At 32.6% G+C, this 20,407-nt stretch overlaps 1 protein-coding gene across 5 annotated transcripts in view; it reads right to left on the bottom strand.

The window, feature by feature from the left end:
• Positions 1 to 1,901: 1,901 nt before the first annotated feature.
• LOC145241286 (TBC1 domain family member 15-like) overlaps positions 1,902 to 20,407 on the bottom strand; it is a 93,870-nt gene continuing 75,364 nt past the window's right edge. For 3 of the 5 annotated variants that reach the window (XM_080104031.1, XM_080104033.1, XM_080104034.1), the window contains 9 exons: positions 19,662 to 19,790; positions 18,648 to 18,751; positions 17,223 to 17,317; positions 14,483 to 14,599; positions 13,281 to 13,381; positions 11,789 to 11,888; positions 11,361 to 11,458; positions 7,611 to 7,727; positions 2,256 to 2,729 (listed from right to left, as the gene is read on the bottom strand). In XM_080104031.1, the coding sequence (XP_079960157.1) occupies positions 2,394 to 2,729; positions 7,611 to 7,727; positions 11,361 to 11,458; positions 11,789 to 11,888; positions 13,281 to 13,381; positions 14,483 to 14,599; positions 17,223 to 17,317; positions 18,648 to 18,751; positions 19,662 to 19,790 (1,197 nt within the window). In that variant the 3' untranslated portion in view covers positions 2,256 to 2,393. Of the gene's footprint in view, positions 2,730 to 7,610; positions 7,728 to 11,360; positions 11,459 to 11,788; positions 11,889 to 13,280; positions 13,382 to 14,482; positions 14,600 to 17,222; positions 17,318 to 18,647; positions 18,752 to 19,661; positions 19,791 to 20,407 lie in introns of all 5 variants that reach the window. The other 2 variants (XM_080104032.1, XM_080104030.1) reach the window with 1 other exon arrangement.

A 20,407-nucleotide genomic window follows, 5' to 3' on the forward strand; every position in this document is an offset into this window, starting at 1 on the left:
TCTTCTGGTGTTTAACTGCTTTTCCAGGCATTTACACAACTTGAAAGGAAGCTTTTTCTTTGAAATTTTTCATGAAAAACTTTCAAACTTCCTTAACTGTTGATACTAAAACAAAATCTGTCTATCAGAAAAGTCAAAATTTTCTGTAGAAAATCATTTTCATGTTTAGAAATTTGTTAAAAAAAAAAAAAATAAATAAATAAAAATAAATTTTTTAAAAGAATCCAAATTTCAAGTGTTAAAATGTGAGATGATTGGATTTTTTTTTTTTGGAGTAAAAAAAAAAAAAAATAAATAAAAATAAAAAAGCAATGCATTAAAAATATTAAGATATAAATTAAGGTTTACAATTGTTAAAAACTTAAAATGTTTCTTAGCCAACGATCAAAGATGAAATCCAATCAACGTTTCCACAGAAAACATGCAAGAATTCTAAATAAGTTTAACTTTTTCAAATTTTCAACCATTTTGCTGAATATATAAATTCTAATTTTGCATCTGCCTTAAAAGTTTCATTTAAAAAGTTCGTCTAGGTTTTCTTTTCAGTGACGGTAAAAAGTATATAAAACTGAAATTTGTCTGCCTCATACTGCTTCCAGAATGGTGCGCCCCATTTTCTTTTCAATGTATGCATTTAAAGCTAAAACGGGCAAATGTACATTGAGAGATAATGCTATTTGCCGGGTTTTATATACTTCAGCCTCGAATAAAAAAAAAAAAAATTTCTCTATTATCTCCTTCAAGAAATACAGTTTATCTTTAGTTTGGAAATAAAAATCAACCAGCATCTTCGACTTCAGTTAATACACTTGGATTCCACCATTAAAATTCATATTCAAAATTCATCGCATTAAAAATCGTGTTGAACATGTTCATTTACACTTTTCTCAAAAAAAAAAAAAAAAACAAAAAAAAAAGTTTCCAGGTTGATTCTCAAGTTTTTAAATTAGATGATAGAAAGTAATTACTGGCTAGAATCAAAGTTTAGAGAAAAGTCAAGTATTAAGACTCATTTGTGCTCATAAACAAAAAGGTAAACTGTATTTCTCCGTGGAGCCACTACTCTAAAAAAAGAACCCAATTGTATTAGAATTACTTTTTTTGAATACAGACGCAAGAGGAAGACAAATTTAGTGAATTGAACAATCCACATTTTCTTTAAAGATTCTCATAAAAAAAAAAAAAAAAAAAAAAAAAAAAAAAAATCAGAATATTTACAAAATTTACGTTGCAACGCCATTGCAGTTGTTCGACCAAAACAAAAAAAAACTTTAAAATTCTAGCAATTGTGAAATATTAACAAAAATATTTTGAATTTTAGATTTCCAAACACATTCCTACCCGATCTCAACTGTCAAGAAATCAGGTATTTGCAAAGTTCGATTCGGAGAAGGTTATTAAAAAGCTACAATTACAAAATACTTTGGTCCAACAAATCCGATGTCAACGGCACTTTAGGTATTTAAAATCAAAAATATAAGAAATGAATTTCTCTCCTTTCCATAAAAAGCTGAAATTTGTATTTCTTGCAACATTTATTTACTGACCCAAAACACGATAGAATTTTCACAGGATTAAATCATTTTGAAAAAAAATTTTCATTTTTGTGCTCTAACAATTCATTCAGGCCGAGAGGAGGGGAATGGTGGGGGAAAAATATGAGAAGATTTGACAACCAAGTGAAGAGAAGGAATGGAGAAAATGAAATCGGAAGTGAAATTCTAAACTAAATAATTTTTGATACAAGATTGGTTGGTGCTTATTTAACCTATTTTCAAAACAAAAACAGAAAAATCTTAAAACTATGATGTATGGAGCAGACTGATCACAGAACACATTTAAAAAAAAAAAAAAAAAAAATTACAAATTGATAAAGTGCTTTTTTTTTTTTTTTAAAAAAAAAAAAGGGAAATCAAATTTTGAGGAAACAAGATAGTGTGTTTTGATCTGCCATGTTTACTGAAGGAAGGCAACTCAATCCGAACTACAAATTAACCTTGTAATTTCTACAGTATAGTACAAATTGCTAAAACTTGAAAACAAACTACTTGATCAATTTATTGGATTTTTGGAATATGACATCTTAGTTCTCTAATGGGTACATACAAAGAATTTTTCTGCAATTTATTTTAGAATAGGTTTAACGCTAAATAAGCGTCAATTGGTTTACTAAATCCATTCACACCTTTTTTTTCTAAACTTCCAAATCGCAGCTCACAGTAATTTCAGTTAAGAGCTAAAAAAGTAGACAATGTTTTTGCACAGAAATTAATTGAGCTTAAAATCATACTCAGCAGGATTACGGCTCTCATTCAACAGATACCAAGAAAGGATCCCCTCAAAAAAAAAAAAAAAAAAAAAAAATAGGATCAGTTGCTATTAGACATTTATATTCACAAGTAATAATTATGCAGTCCTGAAGTTGAAGGCTCACAGTTTTCTGGCAAGATTTCAATACTACTGTCATCAGGGCTCATCCGCCCCATACCACTGCCGGAAGCGTGTGCACAGTTTTCTTTCAAATTGGAAGGAAGTGCTGGTGCTGTCAAACCTGAGGGAGTTGTACAACTGGAACTGCTGTTGGAACTTGAAGGTGATGAGGCATCCATTTCAAGCATTTCTTTTATTGGCAGCGGAAGTTTCTTGGTCTTTTTCAGCTGTAAGTAAATACTTTCAGCTTTGTTTAACATTTGATCCACGTTGATCGTGAAACACATGTCATTTATGTGCTGCGGAGAGGAAATAAAAGATGAAGTACATTCATTTTGATAACAGTTCACGTTATTAGCATATTCAAAAAAAAAAAAAAAAAAATTCCAGACCTTTAATTACAATTTCAAAATATATTAGAAAGAATAAAAGTTGCATCAGATCAATGAGGACGAAAATGAGAGGAAAGTGGAAAAGAACCCATTTCAAAGCTAAATGCTTCTCCTCAAGAGAAGCAGCTTACATACAAAAACAAGAGTAAAAAGGCAAACTTATAAACATTCAGATTAGAAATGGAAATATGCGTGTGCAATTTTCAGCTGAGTTTCAAACTTTATGATTGGTTAATTAGTTAAGAGAATCCTTTACATATACTCAACTTGTGTGTCCGAAGCAAAGAAAGTGTAGAAAAATTTCAAAAGAGTAAAATAAAAAATAAAATGGTTCTTATTTAGAATTCAACAGATTTAAAAAAAAAAATTTTTTTTTAAATCTGTTAAAATATATAACCTGTAATGGAATGAAAAATGCCATATTCTAAAAATCATGTAAATTGACCTAGTAGTTTTTTTAACTAAGAAAATCAAATTTTATCAGGAAACGAAGACGGAGCAATGTTCAACAAACAAAAGGAGATAACTCAAACTCCAGAAATCCAAAACTTTTGTAAAAGCTAGGATTTTACTTTTAAATTTTTCTACACTTTCTGGTTAAAAAAAAATGATTTTATGCTTTTGACAAGAGTCACCACGCATCAAAGCTTAGAGACCACTCAAGGATAATGGTTAAGGAGTGTACAGTGATGGTAATTGAGTAGAAATTGACTAAGGGGCAGCTCAAGAAGAATTTGTTGACATTGAACTTGATAACCAAGTTGTAAATCAGCTGGAAAGCAAGCAGAACAATTCCACAGACAGGCAATTCTAGGAAAGAAGCTTTGTTCATGGAACTTGCAGCTAAAGGAATGCTTTTTGTGAAAATTTGGCAACGGGAGATCAGATTGAAGCTCAGACAAGCACTTGCCGTGAAAATAGAGCAGAGCTACGCTTGCAATGTGTCTGCTGTGAGAAATAGGAGGAAGGAGTCACTTGTATTTCAAAACCTATTTTGAACTGTTAAAGTAGGATGGGGGTGGGGGTGGGGCTAGAGTGGCTCCTCCACATACAAGTAAACGATTGTGTCAGGAATGAGACCTTCTGGAGCAGCAGAAAGACAACCATTTTTTGCAGCATTCTTCACAATAGATTAGATGTGAAGCTTTCATTTCGGGTCAGGAGTGAAAGTCAATGGAAGGAGCTTGAAGCTTCTTGAAGATGAGACATTCATATCAATTGGGGCCAAATGAGGATCAGAGCATTGGTGGTGAAAAGATAGAAGCTTGGTTTTAAATGTGTTAAAATTAACCATCCACCTTTCACATCGCTGCTCCACGTACTCAAAGTCAGAAGAGAGATTTTATGGCATATCAACCTATGTGGGCATTTAATGTCGGAGTCTTTTTTTTCATATACAATAATAGTTATAAGTTTTATGTATCTGGTGTTAATGTCTATGTTTATATAGTTAGATATTGTTTTTATTTATTAAATTTTGTTGAGTAACCCTGTTATCTTCAGATACTTAAGGGTAGTTGGGTCTACATGAGTGAATATGTTCTTTACAGTTTTTTCATTATATAGATTCAGTCGGTTTGTTTTCAAGTCTTCACATCTTGTTAATATATGATCGACTGTGTATGGCTCCTGACAGGGTATGCAGGGTGGGGCTTGTTTTTTTGAGTAGGTTAGGGTTATAGAGGTATGACCTATTCAGAGTCTTGTTATAATTTCCTCCTTTTTGGTCATTCTTTTGTTTGGTTTCTGTTTTCCTATGGTTTCCTGGATTTGGTATAGCTTGTTTTTAGTAAAGGAGTTCCACGACTCCTGCCATGTGTTTCTAATATATTTATTAATGATTCGTTTTAGATCGGTATGAGGGATCTTATCTTTGGTTATGGTCAAATTTAGTGCTGCTTTTGCTGCTTTGTCAGTTCTATCATTACCCTTTATGTTGATATGACTGCGTATCCAACAAAAGAGAATGTTTTTATCATTAGGAATATCATCAAATCTATTTAGGGTTTTCGTGATTATTGGGTTCGTTGGTTTCCTGTTTTCCAGTGTTTCGAGTACTGATTTGGCATCCGAACAGATCATGAATTGTTTATCTTTAGAAGATTCTATAAGATCGAATGCCATACCAATGGCTGATACTTCGGCACTTTAGATCGATGCTTTGTCTGGTAATCTTTTGATTAGGATTGTTTCATTGTGTATGGCTGCACATCCAACGTTATCTCCATCTTTTGAACCATCTGTATAAATTGTTGAGTGTCTGGAATATTTATCTTTAATTATTTGGAATTTTTCTTGATATACGATTGGATTGGTTTTTGTCTTAGGGTATTTAATAAGGTTTGATATTATTTTTGGTTGTTTTGTCAGCCGGGGGGGGGGATATTTAGGTTTTACAGATTCATGTATTGTTGCAATATCTATCTGGGTTTTATTTATGGATTCTTCCATACGTAGGCTAAATGGTTTTATAGCATTTTCTTTTCTATCAAGGAGGTTTTTGTAATGGGGGTGGAAGACACATTTATAAGCAGGATTAGTTGGACATGAAGCCAAATTTGCATTATATTGTAGTCCTAGTTTTTCTCTTCTGACAATGAGGGTTCATCTGTTTCTACATATAAGCTTTCCACTGGGGAGGTGGGGAAGGCTCCTAGGGCCAATCTTAGCCCTTGATGATGTATTACGTCTAATTCCTTTACATAAGACTTTCTTGTGGATCCATAGATATAGCATCCATAATCCAACTTGGATCTGACAAGGGATCTGTATGATTTAATTACCGAGTCTTTGTCTGCACCCCAGTCTGTATGAGCTACTACTTTTAAGAGTTGGATGGCTTTGTTGCATTTTTGTTTGAGGTATTTAATATGGGGAATGAATGTTAGCTTTTTATCGAAGATGATGCCCAAATATTTATACTGATCAACTATAGGTATAATTTCATTGTCCAGTTTCAGTATTGGGTCATGGTGCATTTTCCGGATTTGGCAGAAATGGATGGCTTTTGTTTTTTTTCTTTTGAAAATTTAAACCCGTTTTTTGTTGTCCATTCATTTATTTCGTTTAGACACAGTTGTAAATGGCGTTCTATTCTTGTAATATATTTTGATCTATAACAGATCAGGAAATCATGCACATATAGGGCACATTCTGTTCCTACATTTATATTTTTGACGATGTTATTTATTTTAATGCTAAAAAGTGTGACAGACAGGATGCTTCCTTGTGGTACCCCCGTTTCTTGTTTTTTACTGATGGATAGAGTATCACCTAATCATACATTGTCTATCATTTATAAAACTTGTGATAAAAATGGGCATTCTGCCTTTTAATCTTAGTTCTTGTAGATCTTTTATAATGCCATGCCTCCATGCCGAGTCGTATGCTTTTTCAATATTGAAAGACTGCTGTAAAATGTTCTTTCTTGATAAAAGCTTCTCTGATGAAGGTTTCTAGCCAAATCAGGTGGTCCATGGGGCTTCTTTCATTCCTAAATCCTGACTGATAATCTGTAATCAGATTATTTGTCTCAAGGTACCATACTAATCTGCTGTTAATCATTCTTGCCATTATTTTGGAAATACAGCTAGTGAGTGCTATATGTCAGTAATTCATGGGATTTGTAGAGTCCTTTGAGGATTTAGATATAGGGATTAATATAGCCTGCCTCCATATTTCAGGGACGTTGCCACTTTCCCAAATAGCATTAAATATTTGTAGTAGGTAGTCTGTAGACGTATCAGGAAGTTGTTTTATAAATTGATAGTGGATTTGATTAGGGCCAACAGCGGAGTCGTGAGCTTTGCTTAGATATACTTTCAATTCATTTTTAGAAAATGGCTGGCTGTATTTTTCTGTATTATTTGTCTGAAACTGGAGATTTTTCTTTTCTGCTTTTTCCTTGATAATTTGGAATTTTTGGTTAGAGTTTTTGGAGGAGAATTTTTTTTGCAAAATTTCAAGACAATTTACCATTTCTTTCTTGTTAGTAATTTTTTGGTTATTATAGATCTGGTTATTATAGATCTGGTACGTATGGATTGATCGTTCCTTTTATATTGATTCAGACATGATCAATTACTCCGTTTCCTTAGAGCATTTTTGATTTTTGTTGTAGCTAAGATTAATTCATGGCTTCTTATGACGCCTTTTGAAGTGTTTAACCTTTTGTGGGCAAAAGTCTTGCATTTATAAATATGGACTTTTCCATTCCTAAGGTTTTTTGCATCTTTTTAATTGTCTACCATAACAAGTAGGTTACCATTTTTCATTAACTGTTTTAGGATTACTATTTTCAGTTAATACCTTTTCAATTAGAAATAGAGACAGATCGCTGGTCTTTTTTCTTTCAAAGGTTTCAATAACTATGAATCTTGGGAAGTTTTCTTTATCAATATGTCCAAGATTAAATTCTTGCTCACTGAGCTGGTGACATCTGAAACGTCAGAGTGAGTTCTCTTGGTTTTTCAGAGTTATTTAATTATTAGATCCATGTATAGTTGTTGATTAGTTTTTCATTTTTCTTGCTCCCCACCCTCCTTGGAGCCCAAATGTGGGAGATGTTAGGGGGGAAACCCATTCGCCTTTTCATTCCAATAATATATATATATATATATATATATATATATACATACATACATACATACACACACTTGCTCGATTTACATGATTTTTAGAACATGATCAGTCACGTATATGTACATACAGATTTTTAATATGGACAATTCCAAATAATTACCAATAAAAATTTTAAAAACTTCTTTGAACAATAATTTTTGTCCTTACCTTTAAGATTTCAGTGAAACCAAATCGGTTTTCCATTAATGTTGCTCTTTCTGAATCCAAAATGGCTAAACAGATAAGTAAATGATAATTGCGACACGGCTTTTCAGTCCACAAAACCTGTGGAAAAAAAAAAAAAAAAAAAAAAAAAAAAATTTTAATAGTGTTTATGCAATGATGTTTGAGGATATGTGTTGCATGAAGAGAAATGGTAATGAGAATCTTAAAAGTAAATTTAGATTTGAGGATTTCAGAGAAAGATTAAATCTGAACAGTAGAGATGTGTGCAGAACAGATGACTGTTGATTTGGTCACATTGAAAGACTGGATGAGTTATTGGGTTAGTATATATAGAACAGTTGAAGTAGCAGGGTCAATTGGCAGGAAAGGCCAAGAAAAACAGGAAGAAATGATAAGCATGGATTTAAGCAAAAGAAGGATAAAGATCTGGCCAAAGATGGGTTTAGAATTTCTTAAAGCTGTCCAACACATGCCAGCCTGTAAAATAGATGGTAAGTTGATGCATAATAAAATATAGTTTATCAAACAGAAAATCATCCTTGCTCCATTTGGGAGATCGTACTTCCAAAAGATAATTGTTACATCGAATACACAAGTACATTTTCCCAAAGGCTCACATCAAATCTCAGACTAAATCTGCCAACATAATTGCCCTCTTTTCACAATTCAAAAACCTCAGTAAACAAAAATTATACACCATAATTCCAATGTAAAAACACTAAAAGATCCTTGAAGCACTGTATCAATTACAAGTCTAGCCACAAGATTTTAAAATGCCTAACTTAGTTAACGACTTCAAATCCTTAGCCGACAAAAATACAGAAAAAAAATTTTTTTTATTCAATTCTTAATTAGTTACTGCACTTTGCATGTGATCACATGTTGCATATAGTATCTAGTCACCAAAGTGTACATTTAAAACATTGCTGCACAAACAAATCTGCTTGAAGATCAGTGAAAACAATCGAAAGATACATTACTTGAAAGTACTTTGGTCAAGCTACGAGTTGGAATAGATACATCGAGAGCATAGCCAAGGCTGCTGCAAAGAAGGTGGGTTCTCTCTATCGTGCTAGAAAGTTACTTAAGCCTGAAAGTATCCTGTACCTCTACAAGGCCACCATTCGCCCATGTATGGAATATTGTTGACACATTTGGGTTGTCGTATTTGCTACTAGTCTCACTCCTGGACAGGGTTCAAAAGAGTCACCAACCTGATAGGCTCGAAACTGTCATCTAAGCTTCAACGTTGTCCCATCGATAAAATGTTGCATCCCTCCATCTGTTTTACAAGTATTTTAATGATGGATGCTCCAACAAACAAGCTCTTGCACCCTCTCAACGAAAATACCCGATAATCCCAAGAAGAAGTAAAGTCTCACCCCTACACAGTAGTGATCCTAGATATAAGAAAGCCTTCGCCTCTAATAGTTTCTTCCCCAGAAATGCTAGACTTTGGAACTCCCTTCCGGGTTTCTGTTTTCTCCACTGTACTGACATGCAGAAGTTCAAGTGTAATGTGAACAGACATCTTGCTACTCAACTCCCTACATAGTATCTCTGCAACTTATGTCCTTGATAGTAGCCCCCTACTTCAAAGTTTCATTGTGCCTTGTTTGGGGTGAAAATGTTAAAAAAAAAAAAAAAAAAAAAAAAAATTAAAAAAATAAAAATTAAACTCAAACCAAGATTGAAACCAAAAACTAAAGACAGCGAGTTAAGTACGATAACCATTAGGCCAGCTTGTTTATGATCTTACAAGTGTTTTCAAACCTACTTATTTCATAAGGAAATTAATATGTTCGTGCATGCACAGTCATGAAACAATTGGCAAACAGATAAAAATCTGACGATCCACAAATACCAATTTTTCAATTTTCACCCCTTAGCAGCCATTTTTTTCCAGATGATTTGGGTATATAGGTTGAAAAGTGTCCTCACATACATTCTCATATATATATATATATATATATATATATTATTGCTCTGTTTACCACATTGAGCTCTCATACCCGGATTTCCTCTGGAATTATTCCATTATAACACTATATATATATATATATATATGTGTGTTGATTTTTAAACAATGATATGGTTAATATCGTTTTCAACCATGAAGATCTTTTTCCTAAAAAAAAAAGGGAAAAAATCGCCCATATTTTTGGACATAAAAAATATTTACTTTTATTTTACAGTAATCTACGGACATGCAAGTTTCGAGGTGGTACTAGTAGAAAGATGCTGCCCTGGATCAAATGAGGAATTACTGAAATATGTGAAATCACCTATTTTTCAATCAAATCAATTGATTGACTGCTCTAGTAGGTGACCCACTGCGCTACACACGGATGAAGCTTCACATGCCTCCCAGCAATGATTTAGTACACAATACATTACGGTCTACATTGTAGATAACCTACCATTTCTTAAATATACTTGTGATGTTAACTTTTGCCAAAATCGAACTGTTCGTTTAATCAAAATTTTTTGATTAACAATACTTATCTGAGGCATTCTGATACAAAACCTAAGTATGAGAAATATAATACAGACTGACTTTAACCATCTAATAATTTTTTTTTTTTTTACACACAAGTACTTCCATGGAATGTGTTCCTATTAACTTACTTGTAACTCCCCAAAAAAGCAGGACAATGATGGCAGCTATTTTGGCGGCTGCCTCATACCCAGCGCTACAATCGTTAAAAAAAAAAAAAAAAAAAAAAAGTGAAAATACTTCCGGACCACCTGACGAGCATCAAATATCACTCATTCACTGTAGAAATTCTTAGATTTCCAAAAACATTTCTCGGATCCTTTCTTCAAACTGTTTACCTTTGGAATTCCCTCTCTGCTCTTAATCATAAAACGTGCAGAAATTTAAGTGTAATGTGGACAAACATCTTGCTGCCAAACTCCCCACCCAGGTCCCTCTTAATAATTAAGACAAATTGCATTATTTTTTTGTAAAGAAACCATTAATATTTTCAAACCGACAAGTTTCAAAATAAATTTTTTTTTAATTTGAAAGACGTAATATAAGAGTGGCGTTTTAAGTCTCGTGTTAGTGCTGCCACAAGTGGAAGGTCAAAGTTTCTTTTCCCAGGTGTAAGTCCCTCATCCTAACTTACAGAGTGAGGAAGTTTTTTTACTTGGAAGTCATGACTTATCAAGGCGTGAAGATCACTCGAGGATAAAGGTTAATGAACATAAGGTAGTAGTATAGTAATTAATGGTGCAAATTGGGTAGAATTTGTTTACATTGGATTTGAAAATAACCATGTTGTATTCAGCTGGAAAGCAGGACAGCGGAACAATGTTTCACAGGAAGGCAGTTCTAGGAAAGAAGCTTCGTTCATGGAATCTGCATTTAGATTTAGGCACAGACAAAGAGTGGGGAAAATCATATATAGTGGTTGTAGAGAGTCGAGTGGTTTTTGTGAAAGTTTGGCAAGGGGGAACCATTGATTGGAGTTCAGTAGATACACATACTAATGGTGATTTGGTGGAACAGTTCAATCATGTTTTTCAGGCGACGGTCGAATACAAGGAAAAAAAAATTGAATTCTTGTACTTTATGATGCTGGTTTGTGTCCGATGCTGTCAATTCAAAAGTGGCAGTTGCAGACAAAGACGGTGCCAATGTACACAAAAGGTGACAGAGTGCGAAAGTGAGAAAGAGAAAAAGCGAAAGAAACGAAAAAAAGGTGAATACATGCTAGACAATCTTACCTCCCACAATCTCTGAATATCTGGAAAACTAAATTCTCTTTTAAATACGATTAGAAGCCACCGGAAGCAGAAATAGAAATTTCCAGAATCATGGCTTTCTGAAAAAAAAAAAAAATAAAATAAAATAAAATAAAAATTTTAAAAAAATTTAAAAAATGAAAATTTACATTTATCAAACAAATATTTTGAATTTTTATAATACAGTATTTCCCACTATATAGAATATGATCCCACCCTTTGCAAAAAAGTTTCTAAAACTTTATTCCGCAAAAACATGTTTATGCAAGATGGCAGAAGTCAAAGTTTGGCCAAACTTATGACACATACAAACTTTTTTTTTGACAGTCGTTGTCTTATGTGTTTTGTTTTTTTTAGGACAAATTTCAAAATTTTTATTTGACAAATTCAGAATAAGAGTATTTCTTTACCAAGATAACTGCAAAGCTCTGGATCAACAAAATGCATCAGTGTATGCATCTGAGCTAATTGTGTTTTCATTCCTTGTTGGTCCATCTCAAAGTTTGAACTCTACAAGAAAAGAAATATGTTTAACATTGGCACTGAAAAATTCAGCTGATAGATTTGTTTATATTAAATTAAAAAAAAACAAAAAAAAAAACAGTTGATCAGCAAAACAAAAAGTATAAAAAATGTAGCCAAAAGACAGAGAAAGTGGTTCACAAAAGCGATCGAAAATAGTTAATCAAGGTGTGAGTAAAGAACCAGACATCAAGGTCGCTATATTGTGGCTTGGACTAGTTCGAAAGAGCTTTAGGAGACAGAGATGAGGAGCTGAACTGATCCAACCAACAAACATGGTCTCAGACAAGATGTGGATTTTAGTGTTTAGAAGGACATTCTGCAGTGGTGTCACATGTATGCACGCACATACCAACTTATGAAATGTTAGTAAAAAAATAAATAAATACTTACCCCACCAATAACCTCAAGTCTGAATGGCGAGTCCCCACCCCCAAAAGAAACCCTTTGCTTAAGCCTACAACCAATCCTAAGTGCGAGTGGCATTTCCCACCTTTAATAAATCCTTTAACCTTAAATTCAATTAGCAATTTGTCTAACGACATGTAATCGCAAAAAAAAAAAAAAAGAAACTCATTGGAGGGTGTTAATCCATAATACATTTATTGTACCGATATGTTATAACTTCATTTTTTTTTTAAATTTGAAAAGATTTAGCATTGTATACTTTGTCTGTGTGTGTGTGGGGGGGGGGGCAGGATTCCATTCATTATGTCGCTCTCATGAATTACATTAAATTACATTACTTCGATTGGCTTTAGTCTCTTTGTACAAACATTTGTCAGGACAATCTGCCACGCGGATAATTTTCCCTTCAAGTAAACCATGGCCAAATATTCAAAATACAAATAAACTTCTCACATCAATGTTACTTCAGGTAAGAGTACCAAACTGATACTTCACCAAACTAGATGAATTCTGCTTCTGTAATTCAATAAGATCAAAAGATACACTATGACAGTCAATTGGAGAGAGGAAAATTAATGCTCTTCCCTTATTTTACTTTATGTTAAAAGGCCAAAAGAGAACTTTAGTTGAACACTCAGATGTTTTTGCATCTATGCATCTCATATAGATATAAAGTGTAAGCCCCTAAGAGAGGGGTCCTTTAATTTTGAAGGCATTACACAGAAGTAAAACTGAAAACAAATACAACTGTTATTGCTTTAAAAACAGAAAATAGATTCAACAGTTCTTTTCATACGTCCAATCATACAATAATTCAGTTTTCCTTGTTCTGCTATTGACTCTTGACTGAATGAAAGAAGGAGGAGAGATGTATTCATACTCTTAGCCCCCCACCTTGCATAACCCCAATGCAGCATTTGTTCTTTCATACCAGTATTAATCCTAACAAAAAAATAAAATAAAATAACTGACCACTTTGTCCATAAATCCAGCAAAGCACCAAAAGGCATCAACTTCATTTTCCATAATAACCAAAATTGGAGACAGCAAATCACTCATTCCTTGGACATAACCTGACAAACAAAACATTGAACGGTTTAAAGATGAGATGTGAGAACCACCAGACACAGATTGAGGGAGAGGGGATGGAAAAAAAATACTAATTTGTCTTTTAGAAGAATTGGAAACCCCAATTTTAACAAAAGTATTAAAAGGATAACTTTTTAAAAGAAAATTTATGTACAGGAAAAGTTAATTTAAAAATTAACATTTTGAAGCGTTTTTTTTTTTTTGGTTAACCTCCCTTAATCAAAAACAAGTAAAAATTTGCAAAATGAAACTTTTATCTATTCTGAATTTTTGAGGTGAGGTATGAATGTTTGTATTTGGATTAATCAGACAATTATTCTCACCTGTAGAATTATCTGCACAACATTTCAGTCGATGTAATCATGTAAAAGTTGCCATGTTTTTTTTTTTATCAGGAGAAAAAGGAGAGATAAGCTTTGCATTCTAAGGTTTTGAATTTTTAGATATAATTAAAAGTAAGATTATACAAATTATAAAGATAAATTATCAGGGAAGACAGGTTATTTATAACTTATAATTAAAGTTTTTTTTATTAAATTCATTAACCAATTGTAAGCTCTTAGAAACATAACATTTACAAAAAATAAAGTTTCAGTATTTATTTTTTTATCATTTTTTATTTTTTTTTAAACGCATGCGTCTCATGTTATCAGTTTATTTTAACAAGATGTAGTTTAAAAACTTTGTTTAATCCAAATGATACAAAGACTTTAACAAAAAAGTTACTAGCGGTCTGACAAATCATCACTGAAAGTAAGGAAGACAAGGGAGATAAGTCAAAATTATAGATTGTCATTACCTCCCCTGAATTAACTTTTTTCACATTAAAACTAATTTGATAAATTTTATTTTTACTTGTAATTATTTTTCATAATTTTTATAATACATACAAATTTTCAATAAAAGTATAAAAATAAAGCTGTAGTGTTATTTTCTTGAGGGCAACAAGTTTATCGTTCCACCTTGTAATCATAATCCAATATTGGATGAATAATAAGATTAAACTTAGTCCAATTTAACGCAACAAATAAAAAATGACAATGTTTCTTGTAAATGATAAAAATGTGATTTTGTTTTACACTTACTGAGATCAAAGTTATACATGCAGTAAGTTCTGAGAATGTCATTAAGTACTTGAAGATTATGATTGCCATCGCCTTCAAAGAATTTGTGGGTACGATCTGTCCGGGAAACATCTTTTTCTGGAGTAAAAAAATAAATAGCATTTGTGGGAAGAGTGAATAACTATCAGCAAGGAACGAGGGAACAAACTCAAATTTTCAAATAACCAGTTTTTCACCGATTAGGATAATAAAATTTAATAAAATATAGAAATATCTTTAAAAACCTTTACAGAATGAAGATTTCATATTCTAAAAAAAAACAATCGTAAATTGTAATTAAAAAAATCTGATAATACATTTTTTTTAAAAAAAGTAAATCAAATTTGATGACTAAACAAGACATTATGTTTAGATTTGCCAAGTTTTATAAATAAAGTGTTCAAAATCAACCCTATAATAGAATTTAATTTACCATTTAAAATCACTTAACAGTAAAATATTTTCTATTAAAAACAAAAAACTTGATTAATTTATGTGATTTCTGGAATATTACTTATGTGACAGGTACATACAATGATTTTTCTGCAATTTAATTTAAAATAAGTTTAATTCTAATGAAGCAATTTTTTTTCCTTATAAATTTATAAGAAAAAAAAATGGTGCTTAAATCTGTAGGATGCCTGTAATGAAACAAAATCATATTCTAAAAATCATGTAATTTGATCAAGTAGTCTTATTCAAAAATTCGGTATCCAAGGAATGACTGCCTTGCCTTACATCCTGAAAAAAAAAAAAAAAAAAAAAAAAAAAGTCACAGGAAACTAAGGGAGATAACCCCATATTAGATTTATGCTGTAATACCTCATTCTCATTGATTGCTTAAAAAGGATTTTTCTTTAGAGATAAAGTTATTTGATAAATTTACATAATTTTTGGAATATGATATTTTTGTTTCATCACTGTATGTACATCATACACATTTAAAAAGTTTTATATAGGGTGAATTTTTTTTAGTATAGATACAAGTTTTACTTTTTATTTTTTTTTTACACAGTGATCACCACTTATCAAGGCCTGGAACCCACTCAGGGATAAGGGTTATTGCAAGTACAGTATGTTAGTGTGGAGATTTAATGAAGTGTTTACTTACGAGGGCGGTTCATTAGGAATTTGTTAACGTTGGACTTGAAGACATCCAAGTTGTAGGCAGGTGGGAAGCAGGCAGATGGAACAGAGTTTCATAGGCGTGCACTTCTAAGAAAGAAGCTTTGTTCATGGAATCCACATTTTGATTTAGGCACAGATAAAGAGTGGGGGAAATTTTTCACAGTGGATTCAGCTTGACGGGTGTTTTTCGTGAAGGATTGGCGAGGAGGGACCACAGATTGGAGTTCAGACTAGCACCTGCCATGGAAATAACGATAAAACAAGGATAGGCTCGCAACGTCTCTTCTGTGGGAGAGAGGTTGCAGGGTAGAAAAAAGGGCATCCCCCACTAAGCCACAAAGTCTATTTTGTACTCTGTCAAGGCAGGATAGGCTGTTTTTAGCAGTTCCTGCCCAGATATAGCAGCAGTATTCCATCCTTGGACGTACTTGGCTTTTATATAGATAGAGACTTGCATCAGTAGGGAGATATCTTCTGGAGCGTTAGAAGGATCCCACCATCTTTCTAGAGACCTTGGCAACAGACTTGATGTACGTGTTCCATTTCAGATCAGGAGTAAAGGACAAACCCAGAAGCTTGTCGAAACATGGGGCTTCTCCTAGACGAGAGCCATCCATTTCAATTGATGCCAGCTGGGGATCAGAGCGTTGATGATGTAAAGATAGGAGTCTGGTTTTAGATGCATTAAAGTTAAGCAGCCACATCTTTCCCCACTGAACCACGCGCTCGAGATCAGAGGAGAGAGAATCAGAGAGAACTTTGTCATTTACAGCCTTTGATGTGTTGCCGTAGATGGTCGTGTCATCAGCATAGATGTCAACGAATGATTTAAGTATGTATTTAGGGAGATCATTGATGTAGATCAGGAAGAGAGTTGGGCCAGGATTGACCCTTGAGGGACTCCAGCATTAATACTGCAGGCCTCTGATTTTTGTCCATCGACCACTACTCTTATGAGCCTATCGGAGAGAAATGATTTAATGATTGAGAAAACATTTCCAGTTATACCGTAGCTGGAAATCTTGTGAAGTAGGCCCTTATCCATACCTTGTTGAAGACCTTTGATATGTCAAGAGCAATTGCTCTAGAAATGAAGCCTTTGTCAAGAGATTCACTAATCCTGTGAGATATAACCGTTAGCACATCTGCCGTAGATCTTGCAGAACGGAAACCATATTGTGTATCACTAAGGTTATTTCTGCTGAGGTGGTTGACTATTTCTCTATTTAATGTGGATTCCAACAATTTACTCATAACACACAGGAGACTTATTGGTCTGTACTGAGAGGGAGATGACTTATCACCTGAATTCTTAAATACAGGGCAAACTGAGGAGGTTTTCCAGGGAGTCGGAAAGCACTTCTTAAGGCAACGCTTAAACAGTTTTGTAAGTATGGGAGCAAGTTCTGGTCAAAGCTTTTTCAACACTATAATTGGGATGCCGTCAGGGCCAGTTGCTTTACTGGAATCAAGGTTCTTGATTAGCTTGTCGACCTCATGCACAGATATTTGTATGTTACTATTGGTATGCCTATCAGTCTGGATATTTGATACCAAAGATATCGTTTACAAGTTATATTACTCGTTTACTTACCTATAAGAGCTTTGCTGTCTCGTAAAAGGGTAAATCTTTTTTCTTGTTCTTCACTAATAGTTTTCCATTGTAATTTCATTTTGAAGTAATCATCACTTGAATAAAAAACAGATTTTTGTTCTTAAGTACATTTCATGGCAACATAAGATGTTTTTTCTTTAACAATTCTTTCAGTTTTGTCATCAGCTGCATGTATTAAAAACATCTTTACACATTCATATGAAACGAAAACAAAACTCATTGAATACTTAATAGAATTCAATCCTAAAAAACTTGAAATTGCTAGTTTTTTTTGTTTTTTTTTTTAAACCAGACGAATAAAGAAATAAAAATAGATTGAAATATTCTCAAATTTGAACAATCAATCAAGAAGTTAAATTATTTAAGTCAATAGGAAAACTTTTTCATAGTAGCAGGTCTGGTTATAGTCAGCTAACATACCTCCTAACTTGCAACGTGGCTGCTACCAAATGTGATACTTTTGCTTTTTTCTCTCATGTCTAACCCCCCTGTGCATGTACTCTTTGTTACATTTTTTGATCATTTTTAAAAAAAAAAATTTTTTTATTTAATAACCATTGAAATGTTTGCAGTCTTATAAATCTAAATATCAAAATTAGTTTTTTTTTAAAGAAAAATTGAAAACACTTTAAAATCTTTTAAAACTATTTTGCGATATATTATGTATTGGATTTTTGTTATTTTGATTTCAATTTATACTTTCATAAACATTATATGAATTCAAATAAACTTATTTTTAAAATTAAAAACAAATGTATTTTTATAATTTCATAAACTTTTTTATAAATTTTATAAGAAATCAGTTCATTTTTTATTTTGTTATTAAGAGTGAAAATAAAATGTTTTTTTTTCATTTATTTTAATTTTTTTATTGTATATTTTTCAATAATAGCCTTTTCTTCTATTTCATTTCAATAAATCACTTCACAACAGAAATACTGAAGAACAATAAAGTGAAGGAACTGATTCGCCTTGTCACCGCTTCCAGTAACAGCCACACTGGAAGTTAGGAAGTATGTTAACTGACTATAACCTCAGGTCTTTAATTGATTTGATCTAAACTATTTAATATATTAAGGGGGTCCAAGGTGTTTTATGAATTGAAAGAAAAACTTTTGAAGATCATTGAAAAAGATAAACCATCGACAGAAATTTAACTTTGAGTAAAAAATTCTTTTCACGTGAATTAAAAAGGAGGGGGGTATTAAAAATAGGGACCAGGATTTTCTTGAAAGCTAAAAATGCACTATCTCTACTCATCGTAGGTTCACAACGTCCAGAAAATAAATAAAATAACGGATACACAACACGTTCATTAAATGCACTTGGGGGGGGGGGGCAGTTTAATGATTAACTAGAATCGATATTTACAAATTGAAGATAGAAAACAAATTTGTTAATTACACTTTTTTCTTTCTTTCTTCTGCTCTGCTTTTGTGTGTGGAATCCCATTTGTAATAATTCAGAAGAAATTTCCATACTTCCACACGTATCGAAGGCTCCACACCCTACAAATGAATTAGAAACAGATTGCGTTTTAATGGAAATTATTGGATTTTAATAGGGGAGTTGGAAAAAAGAAAATTTTTTAAATTCATACTCAAACAATTTTTACTTTTAAATTTTAGTTTCAAACTTAAATTGTATGCGTGTCTAGAAATGACATTCACCAATACTTTGAACAATCACTCGAGTTATTGCATCACAACCCAAAAGTGATGTTTTAAACAGTGTAAATATCATGAGGTTTTAGTTAAACTTTAAATTAATGGAAAATATTTGTGTTTGGAAAGTAAATCAACTCAAATTGATATTTTGTGGGTCAAAAATTGTACAGCAACAACAAAAACATTGTGATTAAACAAAGTTTTTATGCATCAAATTCCTTGCTTGAAAGTAAAGAAACTGTATGTGGCTATTGGTGCAATGCTTTAAATATTTCTTCAGGAAAAGTCAAGTATAAAAACTCCACATAACAATCATAAAAAAAAAAATCTCTTGGAAAAAAAAGATAAGTCAACCCCAAAACATGTGCAACTCATTAGCAGCTAGAATGCTGCATTTTCATGAAAAACGAGAAATTGGTTAGAGAAGCCAATCGCACTTTTAAATGACATCTAAAACAAGGTTTCTTAGGATGCAACCTAATTAGAAAAAACAAAAAAATCTTCATAACGTATCTATTCATCACGGAATGGAAATGTGATAAACTCATCAAGTAGTTTTTTTAAATAAAGAAAATCATTTTTAAACAATGTAAAGTGATGTGAAATCGATAATATTACTAGGCTGATCTTGCAAGTTTGAATTATTGTAGATTGATATGTCCTTGGAGTTTGTTTTTTCAAAATGGCGATGCAGAGCAGGCCTTTGATTTTTTTCTTATTCATAGTTCAAATATAAATAAAGATTCCTTACCCCGTGAAATATGACATCTTTTACTTCTTCAATTTTGATAACCCTGCCATCTTTATCCATCATTCCAGCCCATTGGTGAGCTTGTAACGGTTCTCCACGATTTACTGTTGGTCGTGGCGGCAATTTTGTCTGAAGCAGAAAAAAAAATTTTTTAAATAAAAATAAAAAAAATGTGTATACACTAAGCAGATAAACAATATGACTACAAAAGATTCAAATCTATGAAATAAACATAAAATATATTTGTTTGAAATCTCAAAAGTTCTAAACAGATTAAAGTTTAAATAGCAAATCAACTTTTAATATTTAAATAAGTACTTGTGCAGATTAGGTTTTCAACCAATGCATTTTGCGTACAAACATTATGTACTTACATAAAGTAACAGCGTTCGTGCACAACTACAGCCAGCCCACACCACTGGACTGATCATGAATAAACCTGGCATGATGGTTCTTCACCTAGAGATGATACACACCATTTTCCAAGGCAAATGGTCATAGACTATATCTATACTCCTCTACAGCCCACACCACCACTGGACTGATGACCAAACCGGACAATGATGGTCGCCGACCTAGAGATGGTGCACATCATTTTTAAAGGTCAAGGTCATTATTTGGCAAGGCTCTTCATAAACTCCCCACCTAGGGATGGTGCCCACCAAGTTGGGTTTGCCACCTCAGACAATGGTTGCTCTTACAACATTCACTTACCACAAGGGTGTCCGAGATGCGGAGACCCAAGA

This window comes from Euprymna scolopes, chromosome 20, assembly GCF_053919585.1.
Source record: "Euprymna scolopes isolate OS-2025 chromosome 20, ASM5391958v1, whole genome shotgun sequence".
In the NCBI taxonomy this organism is placed as follows: Eukaryota; Metazoa; Mollusca; class Cephalopoda; order Sepiida; family Sepiolidae; genus Euprymna; species Euprymna scolopes.